Source organism: Theropithecus gelada, chromosome 4, assembly GCF_003255815.1.
Source record: "Theropithecus gelada isolate Dixy chromosome 4, Tgel_1.0, whole genome shotgun sequence".
Classification (NCBI taxonomy): Eukaryota; Metazoa; Chordata; class Mammalia; order Primates; family Cercopithecidae; genus Theropithecus; species Theropithecus gelada.
The window spans coordinates 4,987,357-5,002,319 of record NC_037671.1 but is presented as its reverse complement, the minus strand read 5'-3'; the positions used below and the strand labels follow the sequence as shown (position 1 = coordinate 5,002,319).

Sequence of the window (14,963 nt, the reverse complement as noted above, 5' to 3'; positions counted from 1 at the left end):
GAGAGGTTTTAAATTAATCCTAAGCTTTTCTGATTTTGGGGTTCCAGGTCTGCTATACATACTCTTGCATGTTATAATGGGCACAGCCCTAGTAACTCTGATTTGAAACGATGATCTGAGGTTATCGATTGGGTGAGGAATAAGGACAGAGAAGCAGAGCAACGGAGACCGGGAAGTTTCCGGCTCTGCCCTGGATTGCAGCCAACTGCTTAGGCGCACACACCTGCTGTCCTCCAGGCTCTGAGTCACCTCCTCGTCTCTCCCTGTCCAACGAGCAGCTGCCAAATGGCAGCCAAATCCAATAGATATAAGCCAGGACCCCACCTGTGTTTGAATTACTTTCTTTGAAATTTGCCACGTCCAGGTTTATTGACCCGGGCAGTCTTTTCAACATTTCCTTATGCTGCATACGGGTGGGGCCAGGGACTTGCTTGTGCACTGCCAGTCCCCAGAACAGAACACGTTGAATTCAGCTATTTGGAACCTCGTTCCTGGTTCCGACCTCAGGGAACGCCAGAAGAGCAAGAGCCAGCCTCGTTAGTCACCGCCACCTCTGCAACCCCCGTTTCGGGGCCTTGTAACGCTAGCGCCCTTCAGGTACCATAAACCAGGCTTCCCAAAGGCGCTGCGACAAGTTTCCAGGATTCATCAAAGTCGATGATCCCGGCCCTGGGACCCCAGGGTTTGCAAATTCAGACCTTTAGCCCAATGGAGAGGTCGGCTCAGCGTTCCTCCCAGCATCCTCGGGTGACATTAGGATTCCTGGGAGATTCGAGAGGCCGCCGGGGAGGACAAGGGGACTGCGTCCAGGCCGCCCACGGCCAGCCAGGCGAGAGGCGGGACGCGAAGCCGCTGCCGCCTTCCTCTTCCCTCAGGCGGCGACGGCGGCGGCGGCGGCGGCGGCGGCAGGCTCCGCCCCGCGCGGCGGCCGTCAGCGGAGGGGCGGGGCCTGCCACAGCGTCGCCGGTTGACGCGAATGACGCGGCGCCAGTCAGGCCGCAGCCCCGCTGCTTGGCCGTCGGGCCCGCCTCGGCCGGCTCGGCCCGCCCCCGGCCCTCCCCGCGCGGCTCCCGTGCGCCCCTGTCAGACTGTGGCGGCCGGTCGCGCGGTGCGCTCTCCCTCCCTGCCCGCAGCCTGGAGAGGCGCTTCGCGCCGCACACACCCGCGTTCCTGCCGGCGCCGCGCCTGCCCTCTGCCGCGCTCCGCCCTGCCGCCGACCGCACGCCCGCCGCGGGACATGGCACACGCACCCGCACGCTGCTCCAGCGCCCGGGGCTCCGGGGACGGCGAGATGGGCAAGCCCAGGAACGTGGCGCTCATCACCGGCATCACGGGCCAGGTGAGTGTGGGGGCGGGGGCGCGCCGGCCGAGGCCGCCTGGGCACGCGTGCTCTCCCTCTGCCGCTCCTCGCGGGCTGCGGTGTCTCCAGGAACAGCCGTCTCGGCGTCCCGGAAGGGGTCTGCTGCCGGGAGGTGGGACGGAAGGTGCGGTGCCGTTAGTGTGTCGTGTGTGGGGTGTGCTGGATGCGTCGAGTGCCTCTGGTCTTCCTCTGGGGGCTGTGAGCGTGGGTGCCGCGCGGGATGTCGCCCTCACACCCGGGCAGGACCGCCCGCTCGCACCTGCCCCTCAGGTGACCGCAGCGTCTCTTCCTCCAAGCCCATTTCGTGCTTCGCAGCTGCTGGTGCCGGGAGGGGAAAAGAACTGGTGATCAATGAACTTGAGGGTGAGGTCCTCTTGATGTATCTCGGCTCACGGGGCGCTTACCTGCTAATGTTTGGGAAGCAGGAAAAAGGGTGCTTTGCTGGTTTCGTCCCCTATCACCGGCTTTCCAGATAGAAAAGAGAACATGAAAGGAAGTGATGCTGTGGAGTCACCCACTAGGACATGTTTAGGAAAAAGAACTTGAAAAACTTTTAAAAATCACACCAACTTCTGGGATTCAGGTTCACACGTTTGGACGTGTATCTGAGACACACTGGTCCAAAAGTGAGGCTAGGTTCCATTTCCAAAGGAATAAGTTCCTCGAGTAAGGTCATCAGGAGGAGGTCTTCGGAATGTCTCAGGCTAGGCATGGCTGGTGTGTGAGAGTCGTCTCTCAGAGGTGTTGCAATAGGTAGGATCCGACCACTGTGCTTTTCAGTGGTCATGAAGTAATCATGCCCACATATTGCTGTAGAAAGAATGTGATATGTGTGCTCCTGGGTATCTCTGGGTGGTGGCCAATATAACACAAATAAAGATGAAAATGGCTAATACATATTGTGTCTATTATGTTCCAGTCGCTTGACTAATATTAACTCATTTAGTTCTCATAACAAACTCTTTGAGGAGGTACTTTTATTATCTCGATGTGGAAACGGAGGCCTGGGAGTTTGATTGGCTTGAGGTTAAATCGCTGGGAAGTGTCCAGTTGGTATTGAAACCACTCTGAAAGTTCTCTAGTGTTAGAAAAGGCTAAGTGGGCAGGAGGCAGCGGTTCATAACTGAAATCTCAGCACTTCGGTAGGCAGAGGCAGGAGGATTGCTTGAGGTGAGGCCAGGAGTTTGAGACCAGCCTGGGCAACATATTGAGACCTTGTCTCTACAAAAAAAAAAAAAAAAATTAGGCAGGCATGTTGGTGCTCATTTGTAGTGCTAGCTACTGGGAGGCCGAAGCAGGAGGATCACTTGAGTCCAGGAGTTTGAGACTGCAGTGAGCAGTGATGGCACCACTGTACTCCAGTCTGGGGCAAGAGAGTGAGATCCTGCCTCAAAGAAAGAAAAAAAAAATTAGAGAGAAGGAGAAGTTGAAATTGGCCAGATGCACAGTCACAGAATATTACACAATTTCAACTATTGAATACCTGATTTACTGCTGGTTATTCATGCATCTTGCTTTGCTTAAGGTAATCATAATAGACAAGAGTTTGAAAACTAGTAAGAGGTGGATCTGAGTTTGAGGAAGAGGGCAAGGATCTGAGGTTGAGAAATCAAATCCTTGAATTGAGGCAGTAAGAAAGGTCAGGGCCTACATACTGTCCTCCCCCTTCTCTTTGTTTTCTAATGCTGGGACCTTTCTGCAGATGAATCTCTTTTTTTTCCGTTTTGTCAGACTGGACCTGAAGCTCAAATGTTTACCAAGTTTATATAATCTCTGGAAAGTAGAGATTTGATTTTAGTATTGTCAGGAAATTAGTTAAGATGTTAATGTGCTGTGTTGGTGTGGCCTATACCAATTTACGTGACCAGCAGTATGAATCAGTGCAGATTAGAAATAGAACCTAATTTTGACTTTTAAGAGCAGTCATTTGGATGGAGCTGAGTGGCCAGGAAGGTGTGGAGGTGGACCCCCACTCTAGTTTGTCCTGCAGCCTGTCATGCGAGTCTACCTGAAGCACCACATTCAGCAGATCACTGCCTGACCAGAATTTTTTGGTTCCTCATTTCATTTCCAACTTAAAACACCTGCGTGGCTTTCAGGCTGGTTTGAATCTCTGCCCCAGTGTTTTTTTCTTCCCTACAGCATTTGCCCTCTACATTGTCACCTCATTTGGTGTTGCACTGGCATATGTACCCCTAGCATAGTGCTGAATTCTGTAGCTACCACATAAACACTTGCAGAGGGAATGAACTGCTCTTCTATGTTTTTTATTTGTATTCCAGGACAGTGACTCCCAACTTGAGTATCAAGGATCTCTGGAGCACTGTGGTGTTAATGCAAGGGGTCTGAAAATCCATACCTTATTCTACATTTTCTTAATAATACTGGCTGAGAACTTACTGGGCTATTCACTCTGCTCAGCATTTTGTATATCCCTACCTAAGGGGCGGGTATAATAATTGTCCCCATTTTATTCCTGGCTAAGTAAGGTTAAGTATGTTCCCTGAGGCCGTACATCTAATGAGTGTCAGAACTGAGATCTGAACCCAGATCTCAGCAATTGCTCTAAGTCATTTTGCTGTATAGACTGTGGTAAGCCTTATGAGACAGAGAGAAATAAATAGTCTTACTCTAAGAAGAGGTTTCAGATTCAAGTGCCGCTGCTCTGGCACTCAGGGCTATCATGGCATTTGTGCCAAGATGGGCTCTTAAATGGGTTGTCCCAAATTCCCGCTTGAGAATAGTGCGGACAGCCAGGGTGTCCTGTCTGCCGTGTATCTCTAGTATGTATTGTCAGGCTTCTTATTCTAGCCTTCCCCTCCCATCTATTCTTGACACACTCCTTCCCAAAGTGGGAACCTTACTGAATAGGCTTTAAAGAAGCTCAGGCTCTGGCTTTGCATTGCTGTCTCCAGGCCCTCTGCCAGCCACTCTTAAAAGCTCACCCCCATTGGCTAATGATGCTGTTCTTTACTGCACTCTTGGAGATGTTCTTGCTATTCTTTGAATACTGTTGCTTTGTACCTCTTTGGAGTAATTATTTGTGGCTGAATGGCCTCACAATTCTTACTCCTTTTAACTTGAGCCTCAGTGTTCTCAGCCTAATCCTGACAAATGCAACCATTCCAGGAACTTCCTTTGTATTTACATGTGTGCAGTCCCTGTTGATTGTATAAGTAATTTACATATCTTTGGTCTTGAGATTATAAACTACTTTAAGATAGAAATCTCATTTGCAGCCTGTTGCCTCCCACATGCCTTCGTCTAGTGGGGTTTCAAAAATGTTGACTTACTTTTTCCGTTAGCAGAACACATCTTCACTGCATGTCTGCTGTGTCCAAGGCTTGTTACAGATGCTGCTACAGATATAAAGATATGAAAGTTGTCTTCATCCATTTGTGTTGCTATAAAGGAATACCTGAGGCTGGGTAATTTATAAAGAAAAGAGGTTTATTTGGCTCATGGTTCTGAAGGCTGTACAAGAAGCATGGCACCAGCATCTGCTTCTGCTGAAAGATTTAGGCTTCCACTCATGGAGCTGGTGTATGCAGAGATTACATGGTGAGAGAGGAAGCAAGAGGTGGGGTGGGCTGTGGCGTGCCAGGCTCTTTTTAGCAACCAGCTTTAGTGGGAACTAGTAGAGTGAGGAGTCACTCATTACTGTGAGGATGGCACCAAGCCTTCATGAGGGATCTGCTTCCATGAAAAAAACACCTCCTATTAGTCCCCACCTCCAACACTGGGGATTAAATTTCAGCGTGAGATTTGGAGGGGTCAGACATCCAAACCATGGCATTCCACCCCTGACCACCCAGCTCTCATCCTTCTCACATGCAAAAGACAATCATCCTTCTCACATGCAAAATACAATTCCAGTAGTCCCTAAAATTCTTAACTTGTTCCAGCATCAACTTCGAGGTTCAAAGTCTGAGAATCAAAGCAAGTTCCTTCGAGCTATGAGCCTGTAAAACCGAAAATGAATTATTTTTTTCCAAGATACAATGGTTGTACAGTCATTAGGTAGACATTCTGTGACTGCAGCGGCTGGGTGTTGGAGCAGCATGCAGGACGTTCCAGGACTCCTTGAGGTGTTCCAGGCCAGCTGTGCCCTGGGCCTGTCTCCCCAAACCATGCTGTCCTCCTAGGTCTCTGGGCCTCTGATGGGAGAGGCAGCCTCAAAGATGTCTGAGATGCCTTCAGGGTCTTTTCCCATTGTTCTGACTATTAGCACCTGGCTCCCTTTTATCCATGCTAACCTCTTTAACAAGTGATTGCTCTCCAGCACCACTGGATTTCTTTCCTGAAAAATGTCACTACCACATGTCCAGGTTGTAGATTTGAGAAATTTTTCTGATCTGTTTCCCTCTTCTCTACCAGTTCTACAAGTAATTACAAGTAATGCACTTTGACCAGCACATGCAGCAGACTGAATTACCACCTTCCTCAACGACATCGATAGTCTAGTGGTATGATGACGGCGATAGTTAATAATTACGGTAGATTAAAATAATTAACGTATATTGAGCATTTAGTTTGTGACAGGTACTGTTCGAAGTGCATTAAATTTTGTTCCAAGTATATTTGTGGAAGCAACAGAGAGCTTCTATGAGGTGGTTTCCTTTTTTTTTTTTGAGAGGGAGTCTCGCTCTGTGTCCCAGGCTGGAGTGCAGTGGCGCGATCTCGGCTCACTGCAAGCTCCTCCTCCAGGGTTCACGCCATTCTCCTGCCTCAGCCTCCTGAGTAGCTGGGACTACAGGCGCCCGCCACCTCGCCTGGCTAATTTTTGGTATTTTTTAGTAGAGACGGGGTTTCACTATGTTAGCCAGGATGCTCTCGATCTCCTGATCTCGTGATCCGCCCTCCTCGGCCTCCCAAAGTGCTGGGATTATATGAGCCACTGTGCCTGGCCTTTTTTTGTTTTTTGTTTTTTTTTGGAGACAGAGTCTTACTCTGTTGTCCAGGTTGGAACACAGTGGTGCAATCTCTACTGCATCCTCTACCTTCCAGGTTCAAGTGATTCTCGTGCCTTAGCCTCCCGAGTAGCTGGGATAACAGGTGTTTGAATTACTGCTTAGCCCTTTCTGAACTGCAGTGGCTTTGGGTGAGTCACTTATCTTTTCTGCCAGGTTGGAAGAGTAATTCTTATCAAATAGGAAGTAAATCTGCACATAGTAGTGGCCTTTGCCTCGTTACTGGAATAGACCTTCGCTCCACAGTGTTAACAGAATAATGAAACATTTCTTGACTTTCAGGAAAAAGTGGGAGGTATTACTATTTAGCCTTGTTTTGCATGGGGAATCTATTATCTACAAGCAGAAAGTTCTGTAGTATTTAGAATCAACCACAAGGCTATAAGGTACTGGGAGGCCAACAGATTTAATGTTTAGTGAGTCTTTCAAGACTGTGCAAAGCAGATCTGGGAGCTGGTCTTATCTTCTCATATAAGAGGATTGTAGGCAGTGACTTCCACTCTAAATCTTCCTTGCTGGGATTTGCAGTCCTGGGATAAAAGGTTTGGCATTATTGGGCTGGGCGTGGTGGCTCACGCCTGTGGTCCCAGCACTTTGGGAGGCCGAGGCGGGCCTCCCAAATCTCCCGATCACGAGGTCAGGAGATCGAGAGCATCCTGGCTAACATGGTGAAACCCCGTCTCTACTAAAAGTACAAAAAATTAGCCAGGCGTGGGGGCGGGTGCCTGTAGTCCCATCTACTTGGGAGGCTGAGGCAGGAGAATGGCATGAACCTGGGAGGCAGAGCTTGCAGTGAGCTGAGATCCTGCCACTGCTCTCCAGCCTGGGCGACAGAGCGAGACTATCTCAAAAAAAAAAAAAAAAAAAAAAAAGTCTGGCATTATTGGAGGTGAGAGAGTTGTCTTGAGTACTGCCCTGCTTAATCAAAGACTGTTACATGTGATTAATTGAAAGAGCTCTGGACTGGGAATCAGAGGTTGGGTTTTGATACCAATTAATTGTATAGCCTTACATTTTTAGAGGTTTTTCTTAACTTGTCAAGTGAAAGGGTTACCTGGTTATTCTCAGGGATCTAAGGTTTGCTGCTAGTCTACAGTAGTGTCTTGTTCGGATTACATGCTGACTTATGATTGATTATGTGTACTATAGAGAAATTATACAACTATCTTTATATTTAAGCAGTGCAGTAATTTAATTACAGTTTTAGACATAAAACCAACTGGATTTTTTTTTTTTTTTTGAGACAGAGTCTTACTCTGTTGCCTAGGCTGGAGTGCAATGGTGGTATGATCTCACTCACTGCAATCTCCATGTACCGGGTTCAAGTGATTCTTGTGCCTCAGCGTCCCGGGTAGCTGGGATTACAGGCGTGCGCTACCATGCCCAGCTAATTTTTGTATTTTTAGTAGAGTTGGGTTTTCACCATGTTGACCAGGCTGGTCTTGAACTCTTGGCCTCAAGTCATCCGCCCACCTCGGCCTCCCAAAATGCTGGGATTATAGGCGTGAACCACCATGCCCGGCCAGGATAATTTTTTTAAAAATGAAACCAGTGAACTACTAATTTTACTGAATTTGAAATTAAGTTTGTAAACTAAGAAGAAATTCATATGAGTTGTATGTTGTCAGAATTTGTAAGATAGAGTGAAAAATTAGAGCTGTCCATCTTTGTAGGACATATCAAATGAATGAAGTGACTTTTTGGTGAGGAACGATTTTTTTTTTTAACTGGTACATAATAATTGTACATATTTGCGGGTTATGTGTGATATTTTGGTACATGCATGTAATGTGTAATGATCAAAGCAGGGAAATTAGGATAGAGGAAGGAGTTTTAAATTCTTGGGTTTTTCTTGGGTGGAAAAATGGAGTTAATTATGTTCACATCACAAATTTATGTGTGGATTAAAAATGATGATTATATTATAATAAGGCCTACCACTGTTCCTGGCATATATTGTTTATGAAGTGATAATTCTTGTTTAGTATGTATAAGTTCTCACAATGGAAGGAATGAAGGAAGGATGGGGAAGTGCTTGGGAATGCAGTTAGGGGTATGTAGGATGAATGAGAATAGTAAAAGGATGGAAGCAGAAGCACCAGCTCCTGTAATACAAGGATAATGAGATCAAGGATGCAAACATATTTTGGCAACAGGTTGGATGGTAATACTATGGCCAGAAATGCAGTCACTGGGCAGGAAAATCAGTTTTCTCGGGCAAGAAAGTGAATTATTTTGTTCCTCTGGAGTTCGAAGTGCAGTGGTGCAATCATAGCTCACTGCAGCCCTGAACTCCTGGGCTCAGGTGATCCTCCCACCTCAGCCTCCCTGGTAGCTGGGACTAGAGGCTTGTGCCACCAAGCCTGGCTAATTGTTTACTTTTTTTTTTTTTTTTTTGTAGAGACAGGATCTCACCAGCTGACCAGGCTAGTCTTGCACTCCTGGCCCCAAGCGATCATCTGGCCTTGGCCTCCCAAGTGCTGATAATACAGGTGTGAGCCACTGCATTTGGCTTCTTTGTCTTAAAAATGACTTGGGCAATGTGGTCAGAGGTGGCTGCTGTGGAGTGGGCAAGTCCTAAAGGTGGCCATGCTGCTATGCTGTACCTTTAGCCAGTCTTCTTCCCTGTCTCCCAGAACTTTCTGTAGCTCTTGTTTACAAGGCAAGAAAACTAATCCTTTCTCTTCAGTTTACCAGGCTATTCTTAGTGTACTTCAGTTTTCTCCTTTCTTTCTCCTTTATTTATTTGTTGATTGTTTGCATTTCCTAATGCCAAAATCTTGTTAAAGATACTTCCAGGTGGGGCGCGGTGGCTCATGCTTGTAATCCCAACACTTTGGGAGGCCGAGGTGGGCGGATCACCTGAGGCCGGGAGTTCAAGACCACCTTGGCCAATGTGGAGAAACCCCATCTCTACTAAAAATACAAAAATTAGCCGGGCATGGTGGTGGGTGCCTGAAATCTCAGGTACTCGGGATGCTGAGGTGGGAGAATCTCTTGAACCTGGGAGGCAGAGCTTGCAGTGAGCCGAGATTGTACCACTGTACTCCAGCCTGGGTGACAGAGCTAGACTTTGTCTCAAAAAAAAACCAAAAAAAAAGAGATACTTCCAATTTACAATTTCTCATGCTTTTCTTCCTTTCTTGAGGAATTTTGGGAATCCTGCACTTCCAGAAGTAAGGTGCTCAGTTGCACTAACCATTCCTATATAAGCTTAATACATAGGAAATGAATGAGTAAAACATGTCTGAAAGGTAATCCTATAGGATAGAAGGCTGATTATCAGTAATGATCTTGGCAGTGGGGCACCAGTGTGCCAAACCCAGTCTTTGGCAAGCCAATAAGCAATTTTCCTGCCAAAATCTTGTGACTTACCATAAGTAGTAACCCAATTGTTTATATAAATTTACTCATTGAAATGACTCAGCTTTCCAGGATATTATTTTGGCATTTACTTATGTAAAACTGAGTGTCATAGACTTGAGGTTAGATGATTTTATATGCAGTGATGTTCTTGGCTGAAGAGTATTTACCTCATTTGTTTCAGACTCTTCATACTGTGCCTTTTAAACAATTTACCACATGTAATTTTAGGGGAATCCTTTCTCAGATCTTCATGCTAAGTTCTTTTAAACTTAAGAGTGATAAAATAAAGGTATTTACTAGGGATTTATAGAAAGTATTTCTTTATACCGACTAATTACACTTGGGAAAATGAACCACCAAAGCTTGGTTGTATTATATATATATTATGCTTGAGCACTGGGTTTGATTATAATGTGAAATGAATTGCTTGATCATGTTTAACAGAAATATGTTCCTTAATGCTGAGTGAAAAAGCCTCTAATTGGCACTTGTAGAAATCTTTTAAAATCAAAACATGATTTTTCTATGTTTCTTAGAAGGGTGCTGTATTTCTATAACTTTTCACAAAAGAAGTTGGGTTTTTAATGTTGCTTTATTCAAACTATATTTTTACATCTGTAAAAATGATGAATTGGAATTTTGCAGGTATGTGCAGACACTAGTAGTATTTTTTGGTGATCAGTGTTGATAAACATGTTTATTGTGGTTTAGAGTGGAATCCTTCAAAATGGAAGCTTTATTGCAAGAGACCTGCAGGTCAGAATGCAAGTGTGGCATATACGCCTGTTGGAGTAAACCCAGTCAAGGAGAAAGACAGTGGGTTTGTCAAGAGTTGTGGGAGGCCTGAGATTTTACCTTACTTGCAGGCTAACAAGTTAGCTTCCTAAAATTCCACGGATGATGGCAGAAGACACAGCACTCCTGGGTCAGCAGGCAGTATGAACTTCATGTTTGTGACAGCTCTGTTTTTATAGTATTTTCTTGCCCCCCAAAGACCATGTGGGCAACACGGTGGCTGGGTGGGTCTAGATGGATGTTGTCCATGCAGTGGGTATGCACCACGGTTGAGGAAATCTGAGATTGGGAAACCCCAATTTTTTGTAAGGGAACTAATAAACCTACCCAGCTTTTGCTTTGAGGGAGACATTATTTTTATTATTCTCCATAGCAAACAAATCTTCCTTCTGCTCCAGAGAGAAACACTATTGCTATCTTAAAATACTATCTACAGATGTCCTGTACAGGAAAGATAGTAGCCGATAAAAGCTGTCAGTGCAACCTGCTCATAAGACATGCAGAAACTGGAAAGACCCATGGAGAACTGGCTCCCAACACTGTTTGTTTGTGTTGTTCCTGAAACTTACCAGATTGACAACACAGACCAGTTTTCCTCTTTTTTTTCTTTGAGACAGGGTCTTGCCCAGGCTGGAGTGCAGGGGTGCAAACACAGATCACTGGAGCCTCAACCTCGTGCGCTCAAGTGATCTTTTGGCCTCAGCCTCCCGAGAAGCTGGGATAACAGATGGGCACCACTACGCCTGGCTAATTTTTGTGTGTGTGTGTGTTTTTTTATTGTTGTTGTTAAGGTGGGGTCTTGCAGTGCTGCTCAGGCTGGTTTCAAACTCCTAGGCTCAAGCAATTCTACCATCTCAGCCTCTCCAAGTGCTAGTATTACAGGTTTGAGCCACTGTGCCTGGCCCCAGTTTTCCTCTTATTTCTCCATGCAGTCTATGGGGAGCTCCAGCTTTGCATTTGTTTTCTTTTTGCTTGAAGAACAGAATGATAAGACCTGGATTTGGGTGCTTAGTATGGAATGAATGAATGGGCATTGTCCCTGGGGGAGGCATTTTATATTTCCCTGTATGTATAGGCATGGGAAGTACAGTAGGTTTGGCTTTGTTGAAACTTTTAGTAAGTTTAATCTGATAGATTAGTCTCAGTTGGCCTGAAGAACTCTAGCTCAGAAGGACATTTTTCCAGCCCTGAAGAAGAATATGCCTGCTTCCTCATCACCCCTAAGGGGATGATTCTAACTCCATTGGCTGAAACCTTCCCTTCCTTATCTGGTCCCTTTGTATAGTACACATATCAGCACCTTTTTTTTTTTTTGAGACGGAGTTTCGCTCTTGTTGCCCAGACTGGAGTGCAATGGCGCGATCTCGGCTCACAGCAACCTCCGCCTCCTGGGTTCAAGCTTTTCTCCTGCCTCAGCCTCCAGAGTAGCTGGGATTACAGGCATGCGCCACCACGCCAGGCTAATTTTGTATTTTTGGTAGAGACGGGGTTTCTCCATGTTGGTCAGGCCGGTCTGGAACTCCAGACCTCAGGTGATCTGTCTGCCTTGGCCTCCCAAAGTGCTGGGATTACAGGTCATCACTCGTTTTTAATTTACTCACTGAGTGACTGTAAACTTCTTGCATTAATTTCAGTGCTTTCTCTTTTTTTGCTTTATAATTGTACCTGATGTAAACTCTCATACCTTCATTTAGAGATTACTTCTATCATTTTTGAGTATGTTTCTCTAGTGTCTACCATATGCTAATAGGGCCTGCCCTCGAGATCAGGAAATGTATGTCGTTTCAAATCTTCTTGTAAGTTTGCTAGGATCTTTTTTTTTTTGACATGGAGTTTTGCTCTTGCCCAGGCTGGAGTGCAGTGGTGTGATCTCAGCTCACTGCAGCCTCTGCCTACCGGGTTCAAGTGATTCTCCTGCTTTAGCCTCCCAAGTAGCTGGGATTACAGGCGCCCGCTACTATGCCCAGGTAATTATTTGTAGTTTTAGTAGAGACGGGGTTTCACCATGTTGGCCAGGCTGGTCTCGAACTCCTGGTCTCAGGTGATCCGCCCGCCTCAGCCTCCCAGTAGGATCTTGTTTTGATTTTCATGAGTTTTGATGTTATCACTGAAATATCTAGAAATCTGCATATTTTATTTAAGAGAGTCTGCTTTTTGTACACAAGGAATGCTTGTTCTTGGTGAAGCCTCATATATGATGGATAGGAAGGAATAAGAAAGCTGTGAGAGGAGAATAAAAGGACTTAGCTACTGATTGGATTGTTGGATTGGGGAAGTCAGGAGAAGTAAGGATTTTTGTTTTGTTTGTTGTGTTTATTTTTATGGTTGGTCCCATTGACATTCAGTTTGTGTAAATCCGTGAGGACAAGACTGTATTTTACTGCTGTATCCCTCGTGCAGTGTCTGGAATATGGTGGGCTCTCAATAGATATTTGTTGAATGACATCTGGAGTTCATACCTCCTCAGAAATCCTGGAGGAAATCTACTGCATATAAGAAGTAATGGGAATGTAGATGTGCAGTGTATCATACTTTAGAGCAGGATCGACAAACTTTCCCCTGGATCAAGTCCACCTGCCTCCTGTTTTTGTTTTTGTTTTTCAAGACGGAGTCTCCCTCTGTTGCCCAGGTTGGAGTGCAGTGGTGCGATCTCTGCCCACTGTAACTTCTGCCCTGCCCCGGGTTCACGAGATTCTCATCCCTCAGCCTCCTGGGTAGCTGGGACTATAGGCACCTGCCACCACGCCTGGCTAATTTTTGTATTTTTAGTAGAATTGGGGTTTCTCCATGTTGGCCAGGCTGGTCTAGAACTCCTGACCTCAAGTGATCTGCCTGATCTGCCCACCTTTGCCTCTCAAAGTGTTGGGATTACAGGCGTGAGCTACCACGGCTGGCCCTGTTTTTGTAAATAAAGATTTGTTAGAGCACAGAACATCTGTTTACTTATTGTTTCTGGCTGCTTCCACATAGAGTTAAATAGCTGCAACAGAGACTGTGCGGCTTTGAAAGCCTGAAATGTTTACTATCTGGCTCTTCACTGAAGGAGTTTTCGAAGATTTGCTGTAGAGCTCTCTTCCTTAGGGTGGATAGTGGAATTGCTACTGGTCATAGGTGATATCTCCAAATGAGAGAATATGGAGACAGAAAGATGAGAGTGAGAAGGAGGAAAATGTTTGCATTTCAGGTTTGGAAGAGAAGGAAGCTAGGGAGGGAGGGGAGAGGAGAGAGAACAAAAGTACTGAGTAATGTCGTGGAATCTGAGGGAGGCCAGAGACGTTTTTGTTGTTTTGGTGGTAACACATAACATACAATTTATCATTACTGACATTTAGTACATTTACAAGGTTGTGCCGTCTTTACATTTGGTACATTTACAAGGTTGTGCCGTCTTTACTGCTATCGTTCCCGAATACTTTTTCATCACTCCTTTTAAAAAGGAAAGCCCATTCCCATGATCAGTCACTCCCCATCCCCTCCTTTCCCAGCCCCTGGCAGCACAAATTTACATTCTGTCTTGCATGTTTTTCCCTTTTGCTTAGATCTGGGAAAGGTTTTTTTTTCGTGATGGAGGGTAAATGGGCTTCTATGCAGTCAGAGGAGAAGCCGATGGAGGAAAGGAGTAGTGTGGTTATGGAAGAAGCTGAAGGGGAGAAGGTCTCGGGCATCTGGAGGCCTGAGATGGGCATGAGCATCCAGTCCTGCACTGGCGCTGGTGCTGCAGCTGCAGCAGTGCCGTCTCTGTTACTGCAGTTCTGTTCTCCGGGAGCTGTCCCGCAGTGTGATTTTGGGTGCTGTTCCTCGTTATGAAGCCTCTCAGTCATCTTCTTCAGTCTGCACTGTAGCTTTCGTAGATTTCTGATTCAATTAGCTGCAGATTGGTTTCTGTGGCTTCCCACCTGAACAATGATAGAAAGTGATGATATGTATGATGGTGGACAGAGAGATGAGAAACCAGTTTTGAAGTCCTCTAAGAAACATGGAAGTGGATGTGAGTGGTTGATCACACCAGTGAGGTGGTGATTTTGATTAGAGTGTAAGTAAATTTCATGGGCGGTAAGTGCTGAGAAACAAAGATTGTTACGGTTTGACGTTTCAAAAGTGGCATCAGGAATTGATAAGGTGTTTCCTGTTGTACCCCGTTTTGGGGTCTAGGAGGATGAATGAGTAAAAATCCTGAATGTCAGTAGCTCATGGAGTTTTGGATTTTACATAGACTGGTAAAAACTTGAGATTGTTGTATGGTGGCTAGGTTATTTTGAAAGTAAAAATCTTAGGAATAACAAATTGCTATCTGCTGTCACAGTAATTAAAAAAAAAAATTTTACACACTAAAATGTAAGAAGAACATGCTCCCAGAGTAAAGAACACTCACCAAATTACATACTTTTGGCTATGTGAACTACTTTTTCTCATTTCTGTTTTTTTCATTTTGCTGAAGAACGGGTTAAAAATGTGTCATGGATTGGCATTAG

General features: G+C 45.6%; 1 protein-coding gene across 2 annotated transcripts in view; it reads left to right on the top strand.

Annotated features, from left to right (window-relative positions):
- The first annotated feature begins 971 nt into the window (after nucleotides 1-971).
- The window catches only part of GMDS (GDP-mannose 4,6-dehydratase), a 630,071-nt gene continuing 616,079 nt past the window's right edge, over nucleotides 972-14,963 (top strand). For both annotated transcript variants that reach the window (XM_025382900.1, XM_025382899.1), the window contains exon 1: nucleotides 972-1,339. In XM_025382900.1, coding sequence (XP_025238685.1) covers nucleotides 977-1,339 — 363 coding nt within the window. In that variant the 5' untranslated portion in view covers nucleotides 972-976. The remainder of the gene's footprint in view (nucleotides 1,340-14,963) is intronic.